Genomic DNA, 20,858 nt, shown 5'->3' with positions numbered 1-20,858 from the left:
CAGAGGACCTGATGCCTGTGGCCCGTGGTCTCTACCAGCCAGTTCTGAGTGCCGGCTCACCAAGGAAGAGACGGCTTATTTCAGGTTCAGAGTGTAGACGATGATGGTCTTACTAGCTTCAGGATCCACCATCCAGCCAACATCTGTGGAGAGCTGACTTTGTGCAGACACTGTGCCAACATCATTTAATCCCCTCAGAAGCCCTGTGACAGAGGTCTTATAATCCCTACTTTAAAGGTGAGGCAGCTAAGGCTCGCAAATAATCATGATTGTTTGGTCAAGATCACAGAGCTAGTAAGTTTGTACAAGCAGTTCGAACCCAGGTTTGTCTGATGTTCAGCTGCAGGATCAGACGTTTGCCCTATGACTTGAAAAGATAAAAGCCAGCCCCCAAGTCTTTGACTCAGAGCAGTCCATATTCCCCAGGAGGAGACTGCCAGTCAGCTTGTAAAATGAAAATTGCATTTGAATGTGCATCCACTCACATATGACACACAGTCTCTGCGGCACACTAAAGCCAGTCTGTGTCGCTTGTCCCCTGGACAGCTTGCATTTTTATTTTTAAAGAGGCCAGCACAGTGCTGCATTCCTGGGCTCTCTTTGCTTTGGTAAGCACATACTCTGGAATGTGATACCTCCCCAAAGCTGCAGCACCCCTTCCACCTGTCCTCACTACCCTCAGAGAGGTGTGGTTGGTCCCTGCTGGGTCAGGGTGGACCTCTCCCAGTCTGTCCCCAGGACTGAGGCCCAGGAGGCAGCATAGTTGCTCTCTCTCTGAACTGCATGCTGCTAAGCTGCATCCATTTGCAGAGCACCTGGATTCTCTAAGTTCTAAAGAGGAGGAGAGTCGATGTTGATGTCACGGGACCTGCTGCCACTTTTCTGGTTGACCTGGACACACTGCCATCCTGGACGGCATCTAAAGTTAGACGCTTCTCCTTTTAAAAATGTCATCATTGTCCAACCTCCAGCATTATCATCTCCAAGAAGACAAGTTCATGTCTTCTGCTTCTAGCTTTCTGTATTCTCCTTGGTCCCTCTAAAGACCCATATACGTAACTTTCTAGGACGCCAGGGACTGCTCCCAGGTCCGAAGCATGCATGCTGTCACTTTTTCCCTCTCTTGCACATATTTAGTCTTCACGCCACCCTCCCCCAACACCCCCGCCCAATCCCTCTGTCCCCGGCCTGCGAGGGAAAAGAGTAAATTCAACCTCATGACCCCTCCTTCCAAGCCAAGGTTGGAGGAGTTTGAGCCAACTGCGTAAATCTCCCTTGATTGTTGATACTGTGGAGCGAGTGGGGGAAGGGAGCTGGGGAGAAGTTAGATGCCCAAAAAAGGCATTGTTAAGTCAAAGGCAAGTCTGCACGCATGCGCGCCTGACCTCATGTGTCAGCTTCTGTGCTGGGAACATCCAATTATGTAAGAGGGAATGCTCCTTATTTGGAGTTAAGAGTCAAAAGGAGGGGAGAGGGGTGGGGGAGCAGTCTAAGCCAAGGCGTGAATCCAGCTTATGCAGCCCACTCATTCAGAAAGCAGGAGAAGCTGACAGCGTCTCTGCGCGCGTCAGACTCAGGCTTAGGGACTGGAACACTCGGACACTAGCTGGGGGGGAGGGAGAGAGAGAGGAGAGACTACTGCTCCATTGACGGGAGAAGGTGTGGGGCAGGAGCATCCAGCCACGGTCAGGGGTGAGATTATTCTGGAGTCCTGATGTAGAGCGAAGGAATGAGAAGAAGCTGGCCCAGATCCCCGCCTGGGTGCCCAGAGCAAAGCCATGATAAAAATACAAGCCAGGCTAGCAGGAGAGTACACGAGTGCCCCCTCCCGTGGCCCTGCCCTCCCCATGGCCCCAGAGATGGCAGCAGACACATTCCTGGTGTCTGTGTCTGCGTCAGGGTTTCTTAAAGAGTGATTGAATGAGTGAGTGAGTAAGCGAATGAGCGTGTGTGTGTGTGTATTGAGGGCACGTGGGAACAGAGCAGTGTGGCAGAAGGATGGGGGAAAAAAAGAGAAAATTGTGTGACCTGTGGATGTAGGCGAGGAAGTAGATAGAGAAGAAGATGAAAAAGAATATGTCGGGTTATGTTGTTGAGCATGCTGTGGGTCCAGGAGAAAATTCAGTGGCAAGCTCCGAACCCTGTACCAGGCCATGGAATTGTCTTCCGAGGGGAGAGGTCTCTACGAGGCATCTCCCAGGGAAGGTCAGGAGAAGGCATATGGGTGGCGTGTGCGCCCATTGGAGAGGGCCATGCTGGCAGCGGGCAGTTACAAGTTGGATGACCAAGGATTCTCTTGTCATCCATTCTCTCTGGTCACTCCACGACTTTAGATGTTCTCTGAGTGGAATCCGTTCAAGGGCCTGTTTCTTGGTGGGCCTGTCTACATAGCAGATAGATAAACGGTCTTCCTGACGTTGGCCGTGTCTTACGGGCAGCTCCAGGCCCACCACTGAGAGGGCATGAGCAGCTGCAGCCAAAAAGGAACTGACATCGACTAAATACTACATCAGGTAAGCAGCCGGGGATTCTATATACTAAGGAGCAATTCAGTTCTCTGAGGTAGATGGGTATTTTTTAAGTGAGCAAAGTGTTATTTAGATTAAGTAACCTTCTCAGAATTATAAGGGCCACACCCAGGATTCCACCCAAGCCACCCTGGCCTTCAAGCCCATCCCCTTCCCACCACCACCTGCGGCCTCCCCACTGAGCAAGCTTCCCCATGAGGCAGTGGCCACAGGATTGACCTCACCTGAAAGTGCCATGTCCTATGTCTGTCCAAGAGACACACATATGTGATGGTAGCATATAAATTCATTCCCATTCGTGTTTTATTCTTAAAGACTCCTGGATCAGAAATTATGTAGTCTCCCTGTAGTACCTCTGTTCTGCGTCCTATTCCCAGTCAGAAAAAGGTTACCACAGTTGTGATTCAGAGTTTCTCAAGACACATAGATGATGGTTTTTTTCCTTTGCTCCATAAATTTCTCTTTCAGTTCAGCTCTGGTGCCTTGTGATGTCTTACACCTAATCTCTTTCTGTGCACAGCTTCTATAGAAAAATGCGTACATTTGCAAGAGCTCCAAAATGATCACAAGCCAAGTCTAGTTTTCCTGTCTGATTACATCCCTGCCCCCTCTAGTTCCAGCGCTGGCCTGGTTTTTAGGGGCTGAAGTCTTATGTTCTGCAGCCCTGGCTTTGCTCAGGTTGTTTCGTGCTTCCTTAGGGAGAGGAACACTACTTGTCCCCCAACTTTTCCACTAGACCTTGAAGAAGGGGAGCTCTGACTTGGGAGACTGGATCAGGATGGGCTTCAGTGGTCTCCAGTTATATGAGTGCCCTCCCTGCCATATTTCTCAGGCGTCTGTTATTCTACCCATCATGGGTTCAAAGCACCCAGCCTTTCCTGTTGTGTGCTGACAGTTTCTACCTGAATCCATCCTTACGGTTGTAACAGCTCACTGTGTATTTGCACTTCCATGTGTGGGATATGCTCTTACATTCTCGTACACTCACAGGTGCAGAATTGGCAGCAGTTAAAATCAGAGCATCATGACATATTTAAGCATCAAAACCTTTTTTCGAAGTCAAATTATTGCCATCTCTTGCCTATCTATAACTACAAAGAGGAGCCTGAAACAGGTTTTAGGACAGGTTCAGACTATAAGCATCTGGTGGGCAGGCACTGGGTCTTACCATCCTGTTGTAGGCATTTAGCTGTGTACATGGAAGGTACTTTGTAAGTTTTTGTCAAATGAATGAACGTCACTTGCCCTTCTGGTTGAATTGGTCTCTCTTCTCATCATTAGTGAGAATCTGGGGAGTTCCCCAGCACTGCTGGGATGAGAAACACAGATGTAAATGGAAACCCCCTTGCCTGCCTCCCCCACAGCTCTTTAGCTGGGCAGCTGCCCCCGATCCCCCAGAGTCATGGCTGGGCCTCAGGCTATCTCCCACCCCAGCGGCCTTCTCTTCTGCAGAGGAACAAAGTGCCCTCTGCCATCGTGGGCCTCCCGCCTAAGCTTGGACCTTCTGGAAGCTTCTTCTGCTTTGCCTTCTCACCCTCTGTCCTTCCATGTGTGAAACTAAGGATATGGGGCTTTGAAGTCACGCAGATCTGAATTCACATCTTCCCTTGAGGCTTGCTGTCTGTGACTCACCTTTGCTTCAGTTACTCTGAGTGGGGGTAACAGTGCCTTGCTTGTGAACTGATGACTTTGCATGCCTGCCATCCGGTGGCATCAGTAAATGTGGGTTCTTGTCCATCTCTACAAGCCCCACGTCCCGTTTCCTTGGGGACTCTTGTTCCCTAGGGCGGTCACACACCTGCTGTAGGATAGAGAATCTGTTTACATTGCGATGGTTTTTTGGTGAGGTCTTTGTAGTGAGCTCACTTTGTGATCTCTTAGGAGCAAACACCCTATGAGACACATGGCCTTTTCTGCATCCTTTCAAATTAGGGTGTCTTCCTCCATTTTAGCTGTCTATGAACTCTGTCCTGTCCTCCTCACATTCCTACTTAATATCTCCCCGAGTCATATCCAGTGTTTCAGAACCAGGGAACTACCTTTTAACCCAGGTACTCCCAACACTTTACTTTCTAGGAAACTAACTTTATTTAGTTCTTGTTATGGTGACCTCTTTATAAATAATTTTTGAAAAGTCTTTGTGAGATTTGATACTGTGTTGACTTGCTGACTGCTAGCTCTTGAGGCCTTTTCTCCAATAAGGTCCTTTCAGCCTAAGAAAATAAATAACCCATAAGAATCCGTTGGAAATAGTGAACAGTGTAAGGTCAAAGAACACAGTATAGACCATAAAGTTAGACCTTGCAAGACGAATCCCTTAGAATGGTTTAGGGTCAAGAATGTTCCAGACACTGGAACATTTTTAAAGAGGGAAATGGACATTATTTCTACTTTTAATAGTTGCCTTTAAACATGTTTTGCGTATTTTCAGCCAGCTTTCTGAGTGTGTGTGTGTGCGCGTGCGCGTGTGCGCAGAGAGTATGGAAAGCCTGCTGGGCTCTACTGCTTGGGGCAGTTAGGTGTGAATTCTTCATCTGGACTGCAGGTGGCACCACAGGATAAACAATCCCTGTTTGCAAGTCTTGGAGGGAGCTGCAGTTGTAGTCCTTACCCTGGGGGGCCAGTGATGCAGCTTGCCCCATGGTCCAGAGGTGGCTCGTGCACCCTCTCCTTTGTGCCCCTGACTCTGTCAGCCAGCTTCTTTCTTCCTTCACCCCCGCCCCTTCAGATGGTTCACTCTTCTGACACATCCCTGAGCCCGCCAGGAGAGTCAGTCTTACAGAAGGGGAAACTAAAACATGAAATGCAGAGTTCACTCCTTAGCCCCTTCGTTTAGTTCCCTAGACCTGGTAGGGCTTTGTAAGAGGATCCAGAGAAGCCTTTCTCTGACACACACACACACACACACACACACAAGCACTTTCACAAACACTTTAACTTTTTCTCCTTTGATCTCAGCAATTTTGTAAAGAAGGCAGGGCCAGAGTCAGTCCGTTAAGAAGGAATTCAGAACTCAGTTCTTTCCGCTTCTCTGTGGCCCCGCCAGCCTCCAGCCTGCGTGTGGCTTTGCAGTGTTGCTGTCCCTGGTTGCAGCACACTGCGAGAAGCCTCGTGGCTCTTCTGGCCGCTGGGCTTTGTTTCCCCGGAAGGGTGAGGATCAGTTTTATGTGTGCTATTGGGGTGAAAACTCTGATGGCCTCTTCCAGACAGGAGACTCTAGACTAGGAGAGATTCCAGGAAACATGGAGGGAGTAGCTGATTGTGCGGAACATGTCCTGCTGTTGTTCTTACTGGGGCCACACGAAGAACAGGCAGATATCAAAAATGTGTGGCTGATTTTTCCCAGCTTTGAGGCCTGTTAGCCCTGATCTCAGAGCTGGTTTATGGTGCATTGATGACAGCCTAGTGTGAGGCTGATAACAGTTGTCTTGAAGGCCTTCAGAGGGACATAGGTTTGTGTGATCACCTTTGAAACTGGAATCCTGAGTGTCCTGATGCTTGGTCTAGAACAGATTTCTAAAGATCTCCATATGTGATCAGACTCTATCCCATGAGCGCAGAGCCCCCAAGCAACTCCTTGTTCCATATTTTTTAGAAAGGTAGCCAGGCCTTTGCTGTTGGCCATTTTTTACGCAAGTATCCTGCTACATTATTCTCGCTAGCTTCAAGTGATGGGTTGGATTCAGCTCAGTGCTGTTCCATCCATCAGGGGCACTTCCCAAAATACACACATGACTCACAGTCCTCAAAACCCTTTTGCTTCTGTTTGACTTTTAGCCTCCTCTATCCTCTGGGCCTATTTGCCGGGAAAACTGACAAAAACCGAGACTGCTGGCAGCTGTCTGTCCTTTCTAGGATTTATGGAGCATGACTGACCCCCTTCTTTGCCCTCCCTCTCTTTTCTTCTAGTGAGTGCAGAACCAGTGTAATTGTGTGGATTCTTCATGATGAGTTCTGAGTTCTAGCACAGCTGACTTATATTACCCAGTATTCTTCATTTAATATCCACCCTACAGCTACTATTGGAGAAGGCAGTGGCACCCCACTCCAGCACTCTTGCCTGGAAAATCCCACGGACGGAGGAGCCTGGTGGGCCGCAGTCCATGGGGTCGCTAAGAGTCGGACACGACTGAGCGACTTCACTTTCACTTTTCACTTTCATGCATTGGAGAAGGAAATGGCAACCCATTTCCTTTGTTGGCAACACATTTCCAGTGTTCTTGCCTGGAGAATCCCAGGGACAGGGGAGCCTCATGGGCTGCCATCTGTGGGGTCGCACAGAGTCGGACACGACTGAAGCGACTTAGCAGCAGCATCAGTAGCAGCTACAGCTGCTATATTGGCACACAGCTTAATTTTAATATTAGCCTGACTAGAAAGTTCTTAGGAAGATAAATCTGCCCAACATTTATGTAGATGCATATAAAATGCCAGATACAAAGGATTTCTAAATTATCTACCTTTATTATTGTCCTCCATCAGCACAAATAACTAAGAGCTCAATATTGTTTTGCTGCTTTGAGTACTGGACGTTTGCCTTCTGCACAGCTTAATGTGAGCTGTGTGCCTTGCATTAAGATCAGTGTTTGTCCCACTTACAGCAGTGATTCACTTAGTAACTAGTACTTATTGATCACCTACTGTGTGCCAGACGCTGAGTTAAATGATCAAAATTTAAAAGACCCCAGGTTCCTACCCTGGGAAGTTTAGTATCCAGTCAGAGATGGCAATCTTATAAATAAGGAGTTATAGTATAAAGTTATGACTTTAAAAACAGCTCTGTTCATGATTAAGAGAAGGGACTAAGTAAATTATGAGAAATGCAGGGAGGGTTTTTAGAGGAGAATACCTCAGAGATAGAATTTAAAGGATAAAGGGAAATTGAGAGCTGGCGTTGGAGAACAGAGCGTTGAAGGCAGAACAGTGAAGCAAGACGGTGTATGTGTGGTACTCAGAGAAGTCTGGGACTGTTGGGATGTATGACATGTAGCCAGCGTGGCCAGAGATTCCACTGCAGAGCTCAGTAGGCACTGACCCATACAGAGCCCTGTCGCTGTTCAGAGAGCATGGGATTCACCTCTATTCATTAGCAAAACATGTACAGAATTAAACAGATGATGACATGATCAACTTAGTAACTTAGAAAAATCATTTACATAGTGCTGTTGAGGATTAATTGAAGGAAGCAATGTTCAAACCAGGGAGACAAATTGGGAAAGAGGTGATGAGGACCTAAGCAAAGATCGGTGCTGCAGAGATCATAAAGGGGTGATGAATTCATGGGGCCCTGAGTACTGAGGAGGTCGGCTTGACCGGTTTTAGTAACTGCTTCAGTAATTAGGTGATGTTGCAGGGGGCACGTGGGCTAGGGTTAGAGAAGAAGCAAAATCAAGAATGACTCTGGTTCTCCCTTGTGGATTGAGAAGCAACACTAGCAGATGGCATAGTAACCTTCCAAATAATATATCTGACTTGTGATGCTGAAAGTTCCTTGTTGCTTATTAAGTCAATGGATTATTACCTACTTTTTTGTGACGCTAGATGATGACACATGAGGAAGCATGGACTGTATCTCTAAAAAGTTTCAGATTTCCAATAGAAAACTTAAGGACCTCAAGGCCTAGATTTCTATCCTTCTACCTGTAAGCTCTGTCCTTGGAAGAAAGAGGAAGGAGTGGATTGAACAGTTAACTGTGTAGCTGGGACAGGGGGAAAGTTTGTAAACTTCCTTACTCTGGCACATGATGCCCACATGGTGGCCTCCTAACTGCAGCTGCAGTGAGAATGTAACTCGAGGACCACAGGAAGGGCTGACTTGGCAGGACACCCATCAACTCAGCGAAGAAGCAGCAGCTGCAAGGAAAACTGAGGTAAAACTAAAACTGAATAGAATGGGAAATAGCTCACAGAAAGGAAAGTAGTCGGAAGTGAACTAGAATTCACAGAAGAACGTAACAGAGAATCTGTCTTATATGCCACAATAACAAAAGGACTTAAAGTTTGTCATGGAGCATTTTGAATAAGGTTGATTCATTCAGTATATATTTGATGCCTTATTATGTGAATTGTACTAGTCCAGTAAATGCTAAGACACCAAAATGAACTGAGATCCCTGCCATCAAAACTTCACAATCTTGTTCTTTTGAAACTTTTAAGAAGCTCAACTGATATGTATTGAGTAAATGGAATAAACAGATTAAACATGACTCCAACAAGGAAGGAGAAAAATCAGCATCAGAGGAAACCATAGTAGTTAACTGGGATCAGATTATAGATGAACATATATGAAAAAACAGAGAAAAGGGACATGCACTGAGTAATGCAAACAGTAGAAATTAGAACTGGTAAGAACGGTGTCCAGTAAACTTGAACTCAGAAGGAGCTGACACTGTGGATACATGTTAGGGGGAAAGCTGTGTTTTAAAGAAAAGTTTGAAACAGGAACAACAAAGGTAAATTGGAACAGATCTTATAGTATTAACTGGCTACCTTGAGAAATCATTTATTTATTCATTTATTCAACAGCAAATTGGTGTACTTTTTGCCTGGGATAAATTTCTGTTTTTTGGTTTTTTTTTTACATAAAGGAAAGGGTCTAAGAAGAAGTGAGCAAGCATGATTAAACTAGAATTGAAGACCAAAATAGGAATGGAAATAACAAGAGAACATTCATCTGCCTTAAAACTCAGGTACCTGACCAGGTGAATTCTGTTCCATGGAACTGAAAGAATTTGCCTTTATCATTGAAGATCTAAAGTCATGAAGAAAATTTCTATATGGAGATGTGTTGCTCAGAGATGGACAAGTGACTAGCCTTTTAAAAAATGGATACAGGCTCCTGACCCTGACTTTTACCTCTGGAAACTTCTTAAGTGGATTATTAAATAGATGTTTTGTGAACTCTCAGGAAGAGAAACATGGGCCCCAGAACCCAGCGTGCATTCAGTGGGAATGCTAACCTTGTTAGCAAGGCTTTTTTTCTGTCTTAGCAGGATTGGTAGGCCATTAAATGACAGGAATGCATAGGTTGTTGCATTGTCTGCAGATTTCAACAGGATTGTGCCATATTTCCCTAATATCTATATGGACATACATGGTCTGAACTGTGGGACTTTTAAGTGGTTCATGGCTATCTGAGGATCTTTAGCCCAGGTAGCTAATAACTTGATAGCCTCGAGGGCACTTTCTAGTGAAAGCATAGAACTTATCCTGTTTGTCAGTGAATTTGCAAGTAACTCTGATCTTAGAGATATAATTAATACTCTGGGTGACAGAAATCAAGATTCAGAAGACTTTAGAAGAGTTAGTTCAGTTCAGTCACTCAGTCATGTCTGACTCTTTGCAACCCCGTGGACTGCAGCACGTCAGACTTTCCTGTCCATCACCAACTCCCAGAGCTCCCTCAAACTCATGTCCATCAAGTCAGTGATGCCATCCAACCATCTTATCCTCTGTCATCACCTTCTCCTGCCTTCAGTCTTACCCGGCATCAGGATCTTTTCCAATGTGTCAGTTCTTCACATCAGATGGCCAAAGTGTTGGAGTTTCAGCTTCACCATCAGTCCTTCCAATGAATATTCAAGACTGATTTCCTTTAGCATTGACTAGTTTGATCTCCTTGCAGAAGAGTTAAAATGGTAGTCTAAAGCAAACAAGATGGGATTTAACAGAAATAAATATTATAAAGCAGAATTTAGATTCTTTTTTTTTTTTTTAATTACACAAGTATAGTACCAAAGGACAAGCCTAGACTTAATAGGAGTCTGTGATTTCTGGTTAAAGCACATATGTGGACTCCGGGTTCTAGTTGGCTGCATACCCAGTGATGAGTCAGTGCTTTAGTGTGTGTGCCCCAAAGCCAGTACAGTCTTTGACTGTAGTAATACACAAGTATGGTATCTGGCTTGAGGAAGGCGCCATTCTCTGCATTCTTTGCTGGTCAGGGCACATTGTGAGGTTGTGTCTGGTTCTGGGCGCTCTGTCCATTGTAAGAGATGACAGCAGTGAAAACCCTAACCCTACCTGCCCTTCCCCCTACCACCATCAGCACTGCTCAGGCGTGTCTGATTCTTTGCAGCCCCATAGACTGTAGCCCACCAGGCTCCTCTCCATGGAATTTTCCAGGCAAGGATACTGGAGTGGGTTGCATGCCCTTCTCCAGGGGATCTTCCTGACCCAGGGAACAAACCTGCATCTCTTGTGTCTCCTGCATCAGCAGGTGGATTCTGCACCACTGTGCCACCTGGGAAGCCATGCCCCACCCCCCACCCCTCCAATGAAGCCATACTTTTCCAGGGCCTTCCTCTCTCAGCCATGGAGGCAGTCTTAGAAAAGACGTGATGGGAATTGGGTTAATTGGCTTAGATGTGGTCCCTTAAAGCTTTCTCCCCTTACTCTTGAGATTTGATTCTGCTCTTTTGATGGAAAACGACCTTCTGCTAACCTTGAAGTGCCATCTTGAGCCCTAGTATTAAACTGTCTCGTTTTCAGCCCCCGCTTCATTTCTCTGTGTGGAGCTATTTCAGACCAGGTCCCTTTGAATGCGGACTGGACGAGGACTCCCAGAGTAGTGGGTGCCCTGGTCTCTGCATCCCCTGTTCTTCCATGTCTGGCACCAGAGGCTCTTACATGTCTCAGTGTCCATCTGCTGTTGTTTTTTTCTCCTTTCGTTGCCTGTTCTGGGCCCCCTGGAACATCTTCTCTGTGCTCTGAGTCCTTCAGAGATCTGACAGAACAGTTGTGGTCTGGCTTTTTTTCCTTCTTTGGGGAGAAGCTAGAAGGTAGAAGAGGATATCTAAATCAAATATCAGAACTGGAATAGTAGTAGAAAATAAAACCAGTGCTATTTGAGGCTCTTCTCCTCCATATTTATTTTAGCATATTTACCTCATGCATCTTGTGTTACATCAACAATAACGTTTGTATTTAGTAAATGATTTCTTATAAATAATTTGTTAATAGTAAATAGTCCAAGGGATGTGTGTGTGTATCTCCACCTTGAAACTGGAGCTCTTAGCTTAACAGTGGTAGCAGCAGATTCCAGAACCTGATCCTGGAGGAGCTATTATGGCACACTGGACTGCAGACACAGATTCTGTTTCTTGTGCTTCAAGACACAGATTTCTCTTTACCCTTCCCACCCCTAAGTTAAGAACAGAAGGATGACATGTGGAATGGAGAGATGCAGGGAGCTAACGAGGCTTTCCAGGTGGCTTAGTAAGGAATCCACCTGCCAACGTAGGAGACGTGGGTTCAATCCCTGGGTCGGGAAGATCCCCTGGAGAAGGAACGGCAACCCACTCCAGTATTCTTTCCTGGAGGATTCCATGGACAAAGGAACCTGGCAGGCTATACAGTCCATGGGGTTGCAAAGAGATGAACATGACTTAGTGACTAAACAACAAGGGAGCTAAGGATTGGAGTCATGGTGTCGGTTGCTTAACACTCACCCCAGAGCCTCATCTGCTGGCTTCGTGTGCCTCAGCCCAGGTTCAAGGCTGAGGGAGTTCACAGTGTTAGATAAAGAAGGGTGGTGTGCATGGAGCTTCGCTCTGGAATAGAAGGAAGGGGAAATGGGTTAAAGGAGAGAAGCGATGGTTGGATGAAGAAATCCCTGTGCTCTTCCTCGTTTACCAAGTGCTGTTTCTGTGCAGCGTGTTGGGCAGACCATACAGATCCCTGGAGGCGCATTGTGTGTAGTAATGAAGCCTGCTTTCGAGGGGGGGCTCTGGCGCACAGGCGGTTTGTCCTGTCTGCGGGTGGGGCAGCAGCAGTGGTGGAGATTCTCTGGATTTGGACTTGATCGCTTTCCCCGCCAGACAGGGATGCTGTCGAGAGGCCGTACCTCTGACGTCCTGTGAGCAAAAGGTTGCCGCCTGTCTTCTCCACAGGCTGCCTTCTACCCCAGCTGGGAAACGAAAGCAGGCTCATCCCAGTGCCCAGGAGGCAGCCCCTTGTTTCCTTCGAGAGGAAGAGGAGGAACGGGTGGGAAGAGGACCCTGAAAAGGGAGGGAAGCGTCCGTGTGGTGGGCGCAGCTTGTCTGCTGCCCATGGGGCCTGAGCAGAGCAGGAGCACTGAACTTCGCAGCGCCCCCCTTCTGCAGTGGACCCCTCTCTTTAGATACTTGGTTTCATTTCATCTGGTTTACACAGGTCCTGCCTCTCCCATTCCCAGGACTGACTCTTCTAGGCCCTTCTGTTTATTAGTCCTGTGCCTCAGGGCTTAGGGCGCTTACCAAAGCCTTTGTTTTGTTCAGCAGCTGATGTTTTGCTTAGTGACCTCAAACGTCTTTGTCAATTAGTTCTGCTAAGCTCTGACAATTTTATTTGACTCACTGACTCATCCTCCTCATCGGGGGCTTATTCTTGCTTTTTCATACTGTGATTCTTCTTCCCAATATCCGCATTGAGAGTTTGATGGGTTACAGTCCAGTAGGTTTGCATAATTTGTATCTTGCCACATGTTAACATTTGTTCTGCATCCAGCATGTGTTCATGAGATGCTTGGTCACCACGGGAGGGAGCAGAGGGGACCTCCTTGCCCAAATGAAATTCGAGGTCCTGTTCCCATTGAGTGAATGGCCATTAAAGTAAAGCAGGCCCACAAGGGGGCCTGGTGCCCAGGACTGCTGTTGTTGTGCTCAGACAAGGAAGGGTTGAGTGGATGCTGAGGTCTCTCCAAAGAGTCGCAGGTGCTACGGCTCCAGAGGACAAACTGAAGGTCAAACAGAAGGGCAAGCCAGCCTGTTGTTTGCATCTGTGAACAAGAGGCTGAGCTAGAGCTAATGCTGGCTGAAAGGGAAAGTGTTAGTTGCTCAGTCGTGTCCAACTCTTTGTGACCCCACAGACTGTAGCCTGCCAGGCTCCTCTGTCCATGGGATTCTCCAGGCAAGAATACTGGAGTGGGTGGCCATTCCCTTCTCCAGGGGATCTTCCTGACCCAGGGACTGAACCCTGTGTTTCCTGCACTGGCAGGCAGATTCTTTACCACTAAACCACCTGGGAAGCCCAAATGGTGATGGCTGTTTCGGGCAAGCTTTGTGCCGTTCTTGATCTCCATCGATGTCTGCCGTTGCTGCCCTGCCGTTACCTTTCAGACTTCCTATTCTTAGACTCATCTGTGAGCCCTGGGCCTGGGGGAGTGCAGCCCCCAAAGCTGGAATGCCTAGCGTGAGCGGAATGCAGACTGTCTGGCAGGGTGGAGGTTAAATAAAGTTTGCCTTGGCAGCCCTTCCACTCTTGGATGGACGACAGGCCGCTCAGGTCTGGAGTGATGGCATGGGCTGTGTGGTGCGGCACCAAATAAAGTCTTCTTTGCGTGAGTGACGTTGCCAGCAATCCATTCATCCCCGTGACGGCCATGCCATTCTCAACACGGGCCCCACGAAGGAGGCCTCTGCAGTGTTGAACCTCAACAAGTGACCACACCGCTCTGGAAACCTGCAGAGACAGGGAGAGTTTCGGTGGAAGTGCCTCGCAGGCCCTGCAGATTGCAGTGCCTGCCCGCTCAGTTATTGACTCATTTGTGAAAGCAAGACAGAGGGGTACATTTTCACTGTAATAAGAGCAGTTGCCAGTCAGTCAACTGACATTTCACTGTGGGAAGATTTTGTGGTGGGGAACTCTTCCGGTGCTTATAATGTAGTTGGGAAAGGCGAGCTGTAAATGTATGAGGCAGCAATCAATATTCCAAACTGGAATACCAGTGCTTGGTCTCTGTTGTAGAAGTACCACCACAGGAGGCCTAAGGAATGAGCATTTCTGGGTGGAATGCTCAGGAAGGAATTTGTGGAGGATGTGGGGTTTGAACAGGTTTTGCCAGGACAGAGTTCTGCTGTTGGTAAGGAGAAGGCCTGGTCTGTCGGGAGCAATGGGTGATGTCAGGAGTCCTCAAGACAGCTTATGGGGACGTGAATGGGTGGCCATGGAGAGGGGTTTGTAAAAAGTCCCCAGACCCTGCACTGTGTACACGGCGCTGAGAAGTCCCGGAGCTTCTCACTGGAGGACGGTTGGAAAGGTGCAACCTCCCCAGAGCCAGCAGCCTGCAAATGCTCTGTTCTCAGCCCCTGACACGTGGGTGTTCGCACTCAGTGAATGACTGTAATCCTATCGTCGCTCATCTTCAGGTTCTGGGAGCCCACGCTGTCGACTGGCTTGGTCTCACCTGTGGGACCTGGTGCTGCCTTGGCATTGTTCTGTCCTCGTTGCCTGGAGGACTCCCCCTGGCTCTGGGTCCTCCACTTTGCCCTGACCCTTCTCTCTTCCCCTGCAGGTGGCTGGAGGTGCAGGTGGCTCATCTGACGTGTCCACAGCGCTGGGTGCAATACCTCCGGCTCCTCCAGGAGTCCATCTGGCCGGGTGGGGCTTTGCCCAAGTGTCCTCGGCCTGTGAGGACCCCGGAACAGAAGGCAGCGGCTGAGAAACAGGCTCTGCAGAGCCTGATGGGGGTCCTGCCAGGTGACTGCAGAGAGACTGATGGTGCCGTAGTCTTCCTCCCCACCCCGCTTTCCTGCCATTACCCCACGCCCTTCCCCTGTTTTCAAAGGGCCTTATCTGCGGCAGGACTCAGAAAATGCATTGACCTGCCATTTCTGAGGCCAATAGGAAAGTGATTGGGACTTCTGGGGAGGCTGAGGGAACGGGAAGCGTCCTCGGGGCAGGTGATGACTTCAGCCCTGTGGACCAGGGGGAAGCATTTCACACCTGCATAAGCCCAGCTTGGGGACCAGCGGCCGATGAGTAAAGTGCACGGTCCTCAGCTACATAGGCACAAACTCCGAAGAGGGCTTTTTCCTTCCCTTTATATGGTTTTTTTTGGAGGACAGGGAAGGCAGTTTGCTGCCTGTGGTTGTGCTGGGGAGAGGAGGGTACGGTGGTAGACTGTTAGCCCAGACTGTGTTATTTACTCTTGTTAACCTCCGTTCTTCAGCCTACCCCGTTGTATCAGAAGCAGCGACAGGTTACAGAATTGTCTCCTGGGGCCCATTCTTATTCAGATATCTAACTTAAGAACCATTTTTGTTGGCTTTTCCCTGTCTCCTGAGGATATAGTTTGTCTGTGTGGTTCAGAGATGTGCCAGAAATACCCAGTGTGAATAAAGACAGCAGACATCCTGAGGAGACAGTCCCCACAGAGGCTAAGGCTTCGTGGTGAACTAAAACCATGTCCACCTTTCCTCTTCAGATGTCATCGTAGAAATCCTTGGGGAGAACAAATGCCGGCTGAGCTGGAGTCTGGTCTTGGAGTCGCTGCAGCAGCCCCTCATCAACAGGTGGGCACGGCGGAAGCCGTCTCTGGTCTCAGAAGATCCCGGGTTTCTGGGTAAATGGCTGTACTGAGAAGACTGGGATCGCAGTGTCTCCCTGCCCTGGGCCCCGGCTGCAGGTGCAGCGACTGTTTCCCTGGCTCCTGAGCAGGGGTCAGTTGGTCGGGAGCTGGTGGGACCAGCCACTCTTTGCATTGGGAAGAACTCTATGCAGGCCCCTGTGGGAGCTCCTGAGAAGGCCCTGGCAGTTCTCAGCACAGAGAGGTCATGGTCCCCTGGCCGGTGTCCGGGGATGGAGAATTCCACTGGTGTTGAGAGCGCGTTCCCTCCCCTCTCAGCCCTGCCCTGAGCATGTTGTGTCCATGAACTCTGACTCCTTCTGTCGTGTCTCTGCCTCATCATAGATGACCTGAAGGTTCCTAGTAAGTTGTTACTACAGGGATTCCCCTCGCTCAGAGCTCTTCAGAGCAGTGCCAACATGCTAGATGTAAAGAAATAGGGAATTTCCTTAAATCCAGTCTCAAGTACCATTTCCACCTTTGTTGCAATCCTAGCCTTCCTTAGTTCAGCAGACTTTTATTTCGCAGCCGAGACGTTGCAGTCCACTGAGGATATCAGTAGCGGGCAGTGGGGAGGTGAGATAAATGTCATCAACAGGATCTGGTGTCCTGAGACCCAGCCAGACCTTCCCCCAAGTTGTCCTGTTCGTTTGTTTCAGGCATTTGATTTACTGCCTCTGGGACATCATCCTGGAATTGTTGGAGCTCAGTGCCTCTGCCGAGGAGTCTGCCGTAACCAGCTCCACCACAGACACCCCAGGAAGACGGGCATCTCCCCTTAGCCAGAGGCCATTGTCCCGTTTCTTCGAGGGTTAGGAAGGGCGGATCACTCTGCCACCCAGAGACCAAGCAAAAGACCATATCCTCTGGAACAGGACTACACTCAGAAGGCCTGGGGTCTCAGCAGCAACGTCCCCTCCCTCCCCGCTGCACACACACGCTTGGTCTGTGGCAGGCAGTGGGCGTCTATGCACCATTGCATGCACATCCATTTCCATGCCTCCTTGTGGTGTGTGGACTGTCGCTGGTGGGTGGAACCTGGTTCCTCTGGAAAAGGGAGCCGTGGGGGAGAGGAATGAGCCCCCTCCTTGCCCTCCTCCCTGACACTCTTTGCCAGGAGCCTGGCCTGTGCACACGTGCGCCTGATCCCCCCCAACCCTCCCCACACCCACCCCCATGCAGGCTCCAGGGAGACCGGGAAAAGCACCACAGCTGGGTTTTCTTGGAGGAGAAGACAGTCTTCTGAATTCCCTCTTCCCACCAGGAAACACAGTCCATCCAGGAGTACTCTTGAAAGCCAGAGCGCTGGTCTCTCGAGCGTCCCCACAGCCCACAGAGGGAGCCACTTCTCGGGGCCCTCCACGCTCACCGGTGTTGCCCAGCACCCCGGCCTGCAGAGGACATGACTTCGGCCGCTGCCCTAGGAAGCTGCTTCCCTGAAGGGCAGAAGCTCCGGGGGGCCCACCCCACCCCTCCATCCTTTCCTGAGAGAGGGCTGCACTGCAGACTGTACCAGCCCCTCCCCACGAGCAAGTGCATGCTGGCCTCCGTGGCCTTCCCTGTCTTCCTTCACCCACCCAGCACAGCAGCTCATTTCGGCCGTGACGAGTGAAGAACTGGACCTGCACTAGCCTGGAACATTCCTGCTTCTCCTGTCACCCTCCCCGCCCCTGCCCGTTCATTCCCAGCTTCCACTCCTTTGCTCATGGCGCCTGACAGCAGGTGTTAGGTCCTGGGCAGAGTAAAAACGTGTGTCAACATGGTCTCTGGCTCTATGGGTCAGGATGCTTTAGGCTGAAATCACTAAGAACATTTATTTTCTTCCATCAAGCCAGTCTCTGAGTAGGTGCGGCCCCGAGTTGGCGGAGGCAGCATCTCGGACCTCATCGAGGGCCCAGATTCTTCCCATCTTTTTGTTTTGCCTTGTAAACATTGTCTCATCTTCAGACCACCAACCTTCACAGTTGCTGCAGTTCAGGGCATCACATACACGTATGACAATATCCTCGAAAGAATGGGGGCGTCTCTCCCATGTTTTCTTTTTAAAAAAATGAGGAAACAGTTTCCCAGAAGCCCTTCAAGAGTCCTCAGGACTCATTGGCCAAAACCACCCGCTCTGAGCCAATCCATGACGTTGAGGATGCTTGAACACGATTGGCTCCTAGTAGAGTTTCCACCTGGGGAGGTCACTCGCCAGGAAGGTTAGATACCTCAGAAAATAGATGTTAGCAAGGAAGACGCAGAGGTCGGGTGTTGACGAACAGTGTCTGTTGCAGGGGTCATTCTGCCAAAACACCACCAAAGCCCCCCTGTGGTCAGCTAAGAGTGATGTTTGCCAAATGTGCCACCTGACACTTCACATGCGTCACCTTCCCTCACCCACACATCAGCCCCAGGAGGTGGTTCTGCTCTGTCCCCTCTTCACGGGCACATAAGGCACAGAGGTGGGGATGGCCACAGGCCCTTGAGGAGATGGCAGAGCCCACACGCAGGACCACTGTTCCAGTCTGTACCAGAGGGTGGGTTCTCACCTGTGAGGAGCCTGTGGGCTGGCAGACTCCTGGTCAGGGCCATGTGGCCACGCGGTGGTCTCTGCTGCAGCCACTCAGCTCTCCCACGGGGGCCTGGGCAGCCACAGCGCGTGCTCCTGTGATGGGCTCGGAGCCCCGAGCTCTGAGTGCCCCGGAGCTCTGTTCACATGCCACGGCAGCTGCTGGGTTTAGCCTGGGAGTAGACCACAGACCCCATCCTAGTGAGTCAGAGCAGTGCTCGCTGAAGTCAAGTGTGCGTGAGAATTACCTAGAGCTGGGATAGAGGCCTGGGGACCTGCGTGTTCATAAGCTCCCAGGGGTAGCCAGCAAGAATGCAGGCCTTTAGCCACACCTGGAGTGTCGAGGGGTTAGAACACAGCTCCACTTGGGTGCAGTTAATGCACCACTGAATATTAAAGTCACTTAATTGAGATTGTAATTCTGTCTGAACTGACTCCTAATGGATTAACAAGAGTTAGCCTGTGAAAGCATGGGGAGTTCAGATGCAACAGTGAACCATGGGTAAAGACATGGAGAGTAGCCCCACCGGAAGACACCTGTGTGACCCACTTCCCTGAGGTGCCCGGAATGGTCGGGCTTACAGGACAGGAGAAGGTGGTCATGGGGCAGTGGGGCGGGGGTGCAGTAGGGACAGAGCTTCAGCTGCTTGGGAGGAAGAGCTCTGGGGACCTGTTTTCACATATATGTAGTATATGTAGCACTGCTGAACTGTACACTGAACAAGGGTTACAATGCTGAATTTTATGTGTATTTTACTGCAGTGGAGAAATTTAAAAAATAAGCTGTGTGGCACTAGGCAAGCCCAGCGTGCAGGGAGGGTGAGGCTGGAGCCTCCTGGGCTGGGAGAGGGCGCAGTGTGCCTGGAACCTGGGGTCCATTCCAACAGCGTGGTGGGGGTCATGAAAGAATCCTAGGAGTGTTCATCAGCAGTCCTGGGCCTTGATCACGCACAGGATCAGCCCTGCTTGGTCCTGCCCCTGGAGACTTGACTCCCGCCTGCATCATTCTGACCCCTTGAGTGCTGCTAGCCCGTCCCCGCTGCTGCTGCTGCTGCTGACATACACAGTGACTTCAGGGTCTGTGGAGTGTAGTGAACTTCAGGTGATAAAACCCCGATCGGAATCCTCGCTCTGCCTCTTGGCAGAGGACGCAGATACGTTGGGAAGCTCACCTTCACGGAGACTCAGATTTCTCTTAGAAAAGGGGACAGAAAGAGCTCGGGTGTAATAGCAGGCACTGTGAAGCATGTGGCCCTGCTGTGCCGTGTCAGTGGCGTGGCTTCCCCGCTCCCCTGTGCCGGGGGAGCAGCGGAGATGCCAGACTTGGGGAGCCCCCTCGGAACCTGCTGCTTCTCGTCTTCCTGTGCTCCTCAGCAGGGTCTGTTTCCTTAGGATGAGGGAGGAAGGTGAGCCAGCCCTGCTAGATACAGATGACAATGGGAACCTGGGAGGAAGGGAAACCACAGCGCTGTGGGCGTGGAAGCCCCGCTGGGCAGGCTCTGCCATAACTTAGCACCTCTGTTTCCGCCAGGAGAGCCAGAAATCACAGGGCAGTGCCTGCTGACACTGCCTTTGTGGACCAGAGAATGAAACCACTGCAGGGTGAATTCCAGACAGCAAACCTGCCTCACTCCTCTGTGGTGTAAAGGGTGAGGGTGTGCTTCACAGAAAACAGAACCTCTCAGGAGACAGCCAGTGAGGGGAGGCACCCCAAATATGACGTCTAGACCCTCAGACTTGCCTGATACTTAGCAAAGGTGGCAGTGTCTGGTTTAAAGGTGGGGGCAGAAGAACAAACCCAGAAGAGTGTGTCCAGCCAGAAGCAAATGTGGATCGTCACACCTTTTTCCTGCTGTGACCAGCAACAGGGTTGGAGGCAGGGCAAGCTCAATGGGGTGGAGGAGGTGAGGGCACCGAGTCACCTGGACAGACACTCTGCATTTGTCTCAGCCTCGCTGAGCCCTCCTGTCACGTCCCTCTCGCTTCTCACCTGTCTCTGAGCTGAAAGTACTTTTGAACTCGGCTTTTTTGGAAATGAAAACAAACGTGACAGGATAGAGAGAACTACTCCTGGCTCTGATGTCTTCACCAGCCCGACAAAATCTGGTTTCTCCGCACATCTTGAGCCTTCAGACCTTACCTACAAGTGCTTCTGTATGAGTCGCTAGCACACCCTTTCCAGGATGTAGAGGGTTGTGAGGGGAAAAATGAAAGAAAACAGTAGAATCAAGACTCAAACTTAGAGAAGCGTTAAGTGACCTTGTCTACTTATTCTAATCCCAAACAGGACTCTCTGTCACCGGTCAGTGTTTAGGAGACGCAGACTAATTTTAACATTGAAGTGTTATAGGAATTAAGAAGGTAAATCTGCAGCTTTGACAAAAGCAGTCCACACTTTGACATTTTTTAAATTGAAGTATAGTTGGTTAACAATATTACTAGTTTCAGCTGTACA

General features: G+C 49.6%; 1 protein-coding gene across 3 annotated transcripts in view; it reads left to right on the top strand.

The window, feature by feature from the left end:
- SNX19 (sorting nexin 19) overlaps positions 1-17,615 on the top strand; it is a 32,440-nt gene extending 14,825 nt beyond the window's left edge. Inside the window, exons 9-12 of one of the 3 annotated variants that reach the window (XM_069565662.1) lie at positions 14,800-14,984; positions 15,712-15,799; positions 16,512-16,663; positions 17,117-17,615. In XM_069565662.1, the coding sequence (XP_069421763.1) occupies positions 14,800-14,984; positions 15,712-15,799; positions 16,512-16,663; positions 17,117-17,292 (601 nt within the window). In that variant the 3' untranslated portion in view covers positions 17,293-17,615. Of the gene's footprint in view, positions 1-14,799; positions 14,985-15,711; positions 15,800-16,511; positions 16,734-17,116 lie in introns of those variants that run through there. The other 2 variants (XM_069565663.1, XM_069565664.1) reach the window with 2 other exon arrangements.
- The last annotated feature ends 3,243 nt before the right edge of the window (positions 17,616-20,858 follow it).

The sequence above is a fragment of the Ovis canadensis genome, chromosome 21 (genome assembly GCF_042477335.2).
Source record: "Ovis canadensis isolate MfBH-ARS-UI-01 breed Bighorn chromosome 21, ARS-UI_OviCan_v2, whole genome shotgun sequence".
Lineage (NCBI taxonomy): Eukaryota > Metazoa > Chordata > Mammalia > Artiodactyla > Bovidae > Ovis > Ovis canadensis.
The sequence above is the reverse complement of the archived record's forward strand: the minus strand, read 5'-3'. Positions and strand labels throughout refer to the sequence as shown.